Consider the following 7,787-nt stretch of genomic DNA (forward strand, 5'->3'; position numbering starts at 1 on the left):
AGGGGAGCCAGAATCTTGCACCCCCTTTCTAACCTGCAATCTGCAATAACCCATCACTGTTACCCAACTGGGCTGCCCACATAAACTGGATGTAACCAGCCAGGCGGGGGTTCGGGTGGAGGCAGGGCAGCACAGAGGTGGTACGACCCAGAATCACTCTTCTTTGAGATGAATGCAACCTAATTAAGCCAAATAATTGATTCCAAATCCTGTCTTTTGTGAGTCCAACTCACTCGTTCAGACTACAAAAGAAAGAAAGATAAAGTAGAATCAAGCCCTTGAAAATGAATATTTGATGAGACAGTAAAGGGAAAGTAACAGTATATGGGAAACGAAAAGAGAATAAATTGATTTATATCCTCTGGGTTCTACTTTTTTCTTGACCTCGCCAACGGAGCTCCCCAAACCGCCCCTCCCCACTCGCTGTCCTGCCTTCTTCTGCTCAGCTGATGGGTTCTCTGAACGAAGGAGCTGACAATGACATTTGGCTTGGCAACCTAGGATTCCATCGGTACAAACGTGTATAAGATTTCTATCTACACCTTGAGCACCCACAGCTTAAGGATCTTTATAAACATGCACCCAAAGCCCACCGGGCTAATATGAAGTCCGTGTTCTTGGGTTCATGTGACGCGTTGCACTTGAACGCTTATCTCAGTCGTCCTTGGAGCTCTTATCCCGCCTTCTCTTCCGTCCTGTTCTGGACGCTGAGGGAGAGTCTTGCTCCGGGACCGCTCTCTCCCGTTTGTATAATCCGTGAAGAAAGCTCGCTCTCCAGCTCCCGGGAGGATAGATGGCATCGCACCTGGGAAGCATCTGTATTTATATTGCACTTTTCTCAGAGGAGTTTCGAGGGCTGTGATCATTTCTCTTTTTATTAACGAGAACAGAGGGCTCCGTACTTGCTCGCTTGTTTGGCGTTTTCACATAAGGTCGAGGGGAGCAAATGAACTGAAAGGTATTTTTTCCCTGCTGGGATTTTTCCCCCCATGAGTGCTAAGTGATTAAGCCACAGCCAGCATCCTTCCCTCTCTGCCTGTCATCGCTGTCACCACCTACCGCACCCCGGATGGCCAGCAACCTTCTCCAAGGCGTTCTATTTTGAAGGGCCAAGTTCAGACCACCTGCCAGAGAGTTGAGGTCTCTGTTGGAATGTGATCCCTTTCAGGACAGTACAAGGTCTTCCTGGAGTGCAGCCCCCCGTCCCCAGGAACGACCATCTTCCCGCCTGTGGGGACCAGGTCTCCGCTAGTTCACAACCCCCGGACAAGCCTCCTGGGTCATCCACTGTCCATGAACCCGTCTCCTCTGTGTTTATCGTCATGGGAAAATGAGGGGTTGGTGGGGAGCCCGTGTGCCTGCTTCCTTTGCCCTGGATAAATGAAGTGTGCTCCCTGTGCCTTCTCTTTGGGCTGTTACAGAAGGAAAAACGGGCGCTCTGTGTAGAGATTTCATTGTTTCCTCTGATCTGGCCCATCAGTCAGGTGGTTTAGGTGGCTTGGGAACCCAGAGGAGAAGCCAATAATTACAAGGGACCTTGTACCAACATTAACGGTCATCGCAGATAAAGGAGAACTTCTAATAAAATGAAGGTCTGTTCAATGAAAGCCTTAGTCACCGCCTCATGTCATGTCCCCTTTTGGTTAAGAAACACTTACTTGAGTCAGAAGTCACGGTGGGCTCGACAAGCAGGCATTTATTGATCTAAAATATTTCACCAGGGAAGCCCTCGGTTGTGAGTGCATTCACGTGGATGCTGCGAGCAGAGACTGCCGCCCGGAGTTAGGAGTAAGTACCAAAGAGGTTAGGCGTCTCACTGCATTCCCTGTCTCCTTCCCCTGGCGCAGCCAGGTGCCAGGATGGCAGCTGGGTGGCGTGGAAGGAGCGCCGAGTTGGGAGTTAGGAGACCTGGTTTCGGATCCTGGCTCTGCCCCGAGCTACCTGTGTCTTCATGTCTCTGTGTCTCTGTTTTCTTATCTTCAAGAGGAGAGAGTTAGATGGGACGATCTCCCAGCCTGCCTCGGGTCTGGCGTGCTGGGTCACGCAGTGGTGGTCAGTACTGCTTGTCCAGCTGTGGTTGGCTGTAACGCTGCCGCTCGGCCTAGATGGGAAGCTCGAAGGGGCCTTGAGGCGCTGAGCTGGGGGAGGACGGCAGAGCTGGCTTTCCTGGGAACGGGGAGCATGAAGGCGGTCGGTAGGCTTGGGTCTCTCCTCAGCACTGGGGCCTCCGCCTTTCTCCAGAGGAGATGCTGATGGCAAATGGCCTATTCCTTAGGGGGCTCGGCTTTGTCTGGAAATGGCCGTGTTGAGGGGGGAACAGTGTCCTCCCCCTCCAACACACACACATGCACAAACGCATATCCAGCCCCCACTCAGCCCCATCACTCCATGGGGAGACCCTGAGGCTCACAGCAGCACAGGCTGCACTCCCGATTCGGAAAGGCCATCCTGCCGTCCCCGACTCTCCCTGACCTTGTCCTGCGGCACCTAGGAGAGTGTTGGGTCTCCTCAGCTCACAGAAAAGCTGGACTGTCTCCCTCTGAAGCGCACAGCCCCCAGGCAGGCTGGGAACATCCATCCGCAGGATCAGCTTCTGGCCCAGCAAACACTGCTGTAGCTGTGACTGGCTGGCCTTTCCATGTAAGCAAGGGCTAGATCAGTGATGGCGAACCTTTTGAGCTTGGCGTGTCAGCATTTTGAAAAACCCTAACTTAACTCTGGTGCCATGTCACATATAGAAATTTTTTTATCTTTGCAACCATAGTAAAACAAAGACTTATATTTTTGATATTTATTTTATATATTTAAATGCCATTTAACAAAGAAAAATCAACCAAAAAATGAGTTCGCGTGTCACCTCTGACACGCGTGTCATAGGTTCGCCATCACTGGGCTAGATGCTCAAGTGCGGGTCCATCAGCCTCACCCTCTCCTTCACCCCATCATGCCTCATGACATCACCCACTTTCACAGAGGGGCTAGGGCTGGGCTGAGAGGAGGCAACCCCGAGAAGAGAGAGCCAAGGGGAGCAAAGGCGGGCACCCGGGAGGGGAAGGGGCTGCCGGCCCTCCACCTCCTACCTCTTCACCAGTCAGCGTGGATGCCCCGAGGAAGCATTAAGACTGAAGAACGCCCAGAGCTAGAGCAACATCGGGCTTTTAACTGTCCTAACAGCTCGCAGACAAATCGCTAATAATTCATGATCGGGCTCTTGACAGGGAGGGCATACTCTGCAGCCTGCCTCTCTCGCTAACATAATCCGATTTTCCGTGTGAGAAATGGCAGAAGCTCAGAAACGGCCCAGTCACTGCACCTCCTCAACACACACACACACACACACACACACACACACACACACACACACACACACGGAAGCACGCCTTCAGGATCTCTGCAGTAGGTCTATTTCTAAAATCAGGTATTCCCAGCCAGTAGCCCTAGAGCTGTTCCCTTACGTTTTGTGCATGGCTGACAGCAACACTCAAGAAAGCTTCCAAGAGTGAATTCAGTGCATGAGCCAGACCAGTTCTAGAGGCTGAGCTGTCAGTTTCCTCCACAATCAATAACCGGCTTCTCTCCTCCCAGCAGTGGCAGGGCCGCGCCGCCAGCTTCGACAGCGAGAGCTCGTGCCCCTCTCCGAAGCCACCTCCGACCCCATGAGCCGCACGGCCGAGCCACACCAACGGGACCCAGCACCGTTCTTTCTGCACCTGTTCAACCGTCTAAACACAGTGCCGTGCCGTCGGCGCACCAGGGGCAGCGCGGCGCGCGGGGTCCTACCTGCTCCTGTGTAGGTCAAGGCCGAGACACTTGTTCTGCGCTCAGATCTGTCTTAGTCTTTTCTGTCTCCCAAGGTGATGTTTCTTTGTGTGCGTGTGGTTTTCACTTTTTCTGGATCGGCTGTCAAGAAAGGAAGAAAAAAGAAAGTGGGCAAAAACAGAGTGGAGAGCCCGGAAGTCGGTTCAGTAAAAGACAGTGTAAAATAGTCGTCTTCGGGGGAAAGGTGATGTGAATTTCTGCGATGTGTGTCTCCATCAAGTGCCACTCCCCTGGAGAAGGAGGACGTGGGGTGGGGCTGTGGCCTCTTTCTGGTGGCCTGCAGGTGTCAATCCATGCAAGAGCCTTTAGGAGACTCTTTGAAGCTCTTCGCTCTGTGACACAAGCCGAGATGCGGACTCCCGGTCCCCTGTGGAAATCACAAGCGCCCTGCGGTGTCTGGGAACCTTCAAGGGGTTGGACAGGGCTCCTCGCCCCCTTCCCCATGGACTTCATTCATGATTTGAAAAGGTCTTGACCCCTCCTGGGAACTTAGTCACTTTCTTGAGGAATGATTCTGCGCCCCACGTTAATAACCATATATGTTCGGAAACGGGATCTTTGGTCTCGAAAATTACCTGCCTTGTCAAGGAGGTACGTGTGTCCTGGAATGATTTCTGTATTATACGTGGCTTTCTAATTCCACGAGGCACCAAGCGGCTGTTTCAAATGCCTACACAGGCCAGAGAAAACCCTAGGTAAAATGCCTTTTCCGAATGGGGAGGCGTGAAATCCAAGGAATAGTGGGAGCCCATCTTTCTAGGAAGAGTGTCTTCTTGATTGAGACCAAGGCAGCTTAGACCTAGTTCAGCCCCTTTGACTCTGGGACAACCTTCATCTCGAACTTTAGTTCTATAAACTACTGAGTACTTCCGTGTTTGTTGTTTGTTTCAGTGGTGATGAAGGGCTTTGTTTTTCTTTCTTTAGATATCTAGCTTAGGCCAAGTTCAGTTTAGGAAAAATATATTTGAACTATTCTGTATTGTCAGAGCTCATTTCTGTTGAGTTGGCCTCCCCACCCACCCCTGTCACTAGGTTGATGTGCTCAGCTCAGTCAATGGTGGAGGGGAGTTCCCCCTTGAACTTGTGCTCAGAGCCGGGTGTGACGTCCCAAAGGCAGGTCTGCTGAAGGACCCCTTCTTTCAACCACGGGAGGTCAAGAACATACAAGCTCCTCACACACCCTGTGTCTTATTCTTTCTAGGTCACGTACTTTAGGAGCTGCAACTCAATAAAGTCACCCTCATTTTAAGCCAAGGTACCAGGTTTCTCTGCTGATACCACCTTTGGGTAGTGTGTTCTAGTCCTAAAAATGACCAGATTGGGCATGAGGTAACAGGATATGGTGGCAGAAGACATTTTAAGCTTAGAAAAGTAACTAGATAAACCCCAACTCCCCATTGTACTGAGCCTTCAACTTAGGGGCAACTGAGTCATTGGTATAAAGATACATTTTCTTCCCAAATGTCTTGTGATGGATAGACAGGCCTTCCTAGGCAGGCAGTCCTGCAGCGGATGTTCTCTGGAGAGCACGAGAAAAAACCCAAGGTCATGGCAAGATTCACGTCCAGCCATAAACTTCATTTTTCTTGACTGACCCCATCAAGAGGGCCATGTCAGTCACTGAGCAGACGCTGTGGGTCCTGCAACCATGAGGGGACACCTGAGTTTCCTGGGCCAGAAGGAGCCCAGAAGTGAGCTTAAGCGCATGCACATCCAGCTGTCATCCACAACCCGTAGGCATGCCTGCTGTGTGGCTCAGTGGTTGACCGTCGACCCAAGAACCAGGAGGTCACGGTTCAATTCCCGGTCAGGGCACAAGCCTGGGTTGTGGGCTCGATCTCCAGTAGGGGGCGTGCAGGAGGCAGCCAATCAATGATTCTCTCATCATTGATGTTTCTCTCTCCCTCTCCCTCTCCCTTACTCTCTGAAATCAATAAAAATGAAAACAATTAAAACCTGTAGGCACTTGCAGATAACCACGCTAACCTTTTGGAGAAGGAAGTGTGATCGGTGTGAAACTTGGACTAATTCCTGCTCTCAGCCATCCCTCTTCTGTCCAAGCAGCTCTCTCACAGGTGGTTTTGGAAAATCCTTTCCTGAGTAGACTATGGTCAGCCCCCACACAGCCTAACCAACTGCAGTCTTGGTGAGTTGGTAGATTTCCCCAGGCTGGGAGGCCCCCTCCTACCCCCCCCCCAGGTCCTCAGGGGAAACTGTTTCTGACCGGAAGCCTGAATGAAACCTGAATGTTTGCCAACTTCATTATCTGGCCCAATATCTCTCCCACAGACGAGAATAAAATGAATTACAAGTTTCTGAATAAAATAAAACACAGGGTTGATTCGTTTGTTAGATTCCTCCGCCACGAGAAACCTCTGGGGCTGCTCTCGTGAGCTTTGCTGACGCTGGGATAATCGCGGCCTCGGCACAAAGATGGTTTCTTTAAAACTGCAGAGCTCCCTGCTCCTTTACGCAGCAGTGTTCCTGGACTGCAACATGCCTCCTCTCACCCCTCCCCCTCATACTCGGGATGTTAATTAATTGCATCGTCATTTAAAAAATTATGTTGTTAATTACTGCCTCGCATCTCCCTACCCCTGTCACAGCCTGGAGTCTTTATTCAATTAAATCTGTCTCTTGCCCATTTCTCTCGTCACTGTGCGTTCCTGGGGTCTGTCAGTCAGCGCGCACACAGGACGCTGAAAAGCTTTTATTTTTCGTCTGCGTTCCACATAGGTGACTACGTCCCTCCAGGGTACAGCAAGAGGGCTGGTGGCTTTGATTCTGCCCAGGGACACCTGCGCAGCCCATACAGCTGGAGCCACCTGTGTTTGCCAGGCTGGGGGCTCTCAGAGCACCTGGGGCACCAGCAGGGCTGTTTCCTCAGCTGTTCGGTGCCATCCGTGGCCCCTCCAGATGCCAACACGTCTCTAGGGAAGTGGGTCACACCCTCAATCTGGAAAACGCGATGCTCCGCCCACCAGGGGAGGGATCCTGCTAATTCTCATAAAACACACCGTAGCTGAGGGATAAGATCCGATGGCAGACTGGAAGATTTAAAAAGAGCATTCTGCCCGGCCGGTGTGGCTCAACGGTTGAGCATCAAGGTTTGAGTCCCAGTTAGGGCACATGCCTGGGTTGCGGGCTCAATCCCCAGTGGGGGATGTGCAGCAGACAGCTGATCGATGATTCTCATCATTGATGTTTCTGTCTCTCTCTCCCTCTCCCTTCCTCTCTCTAAAATCAAAAATATATATTTAAAAAGAGCATTCTAACTTCATAGAATATCATCTCTGCTCACCACAGCTCCTAATTTAGAAGGCAGCCCATAGAGAGGAGAGGGAAGGCTCCACCCATTTGTGCATCTCTGCGTCTAAGTGAGATGCCACCCAGGGAGCTAAGCTGCTGAGAGAAGCACTCTGCTGCTCCCCCGCTTCCGCCTCCTCATCAGGTCACCCACGAGGCAGCACGCTCCCATGCGGTGATGCTAGCGGTATCTAGAGCTGATCCACCCCGGGGTGAATGTGCCCGGCTGGCGGCCTGGGTCATGCAGCAATACCAGCCTTCGGATTTCAGTGGCTGAAAACAACAAATAAAGGCTTATTTATTCATGTCAGGTGTCTATTGAAGGTCAGCAAGGGGTTGGGGGTGGGGGGGAGGACCTGCTCACGGATTTATTCAGAGGGACTCAGAATGGCACAGCAGCCAACATCTCAAACGCTGCTAGTTGCCGCCAGAAAAGAGCTCAGACAGGTCTCATAGTGGCCTCGATGCTCTGGCCCGAAAGGAACACATGTCGCCTTCCTTTGACAGTTTATCGCCCGGAACTACTCATGTGACCTCTCAAAACGTAAGGGGCCCAAGCGCCAGGGGAGAAGAACTGGAACTGTTTGGTTCTGGGCACTGGGAGGACCACAGTGAACTTCGACTCCTGGGAGGGCTGGTTCAGAGAAACCAGTAAAGGGAAA

The 7,787-nt window shown here is 51.7% G+C and overlaps 1 protein-coding gene across 1 annotated transcript in view; it reads left to right on the top strand.

Moving 5' to 3' along the window:
• The window catches only part of SYT6 (synaptotagmin VI), a 48,505-nt gene extending 42,877 nt beyond the window's left edge, over positions 1–5,628 (top strand). Inside the window, exon 7 of the mRNA XM_014534553.1 lies at positions 3,586–5,628. Within this exon, the coding sequence (XP_014390039.1) occupies positions 3,586–3,660 (75 nt within the window). The 3' untranslated portion in view covers positions 3,661–5,628. The remainder of the gene's footprint in view (positions 1–3,585) is intronic.
• The last annotated feature ends 2,159 nt before the right edge of the window (positions 5,629–7,787 follow it).

This window comes from Myotis brandtii, unplaced genomic scaffold (genome assembly GCF_000412655.1).
Source record: "Myotis brandtii unplaced genomic scaffold, ASM41265v1 scaffold131, whole genome shotgun sequence".
NCBI classification, from domain to species: Eukaryota; Metazoa; Chordata; class Mammalia; order Chiroptera; family Vespertilionidae; genus Myotis; species Myotis brandtii.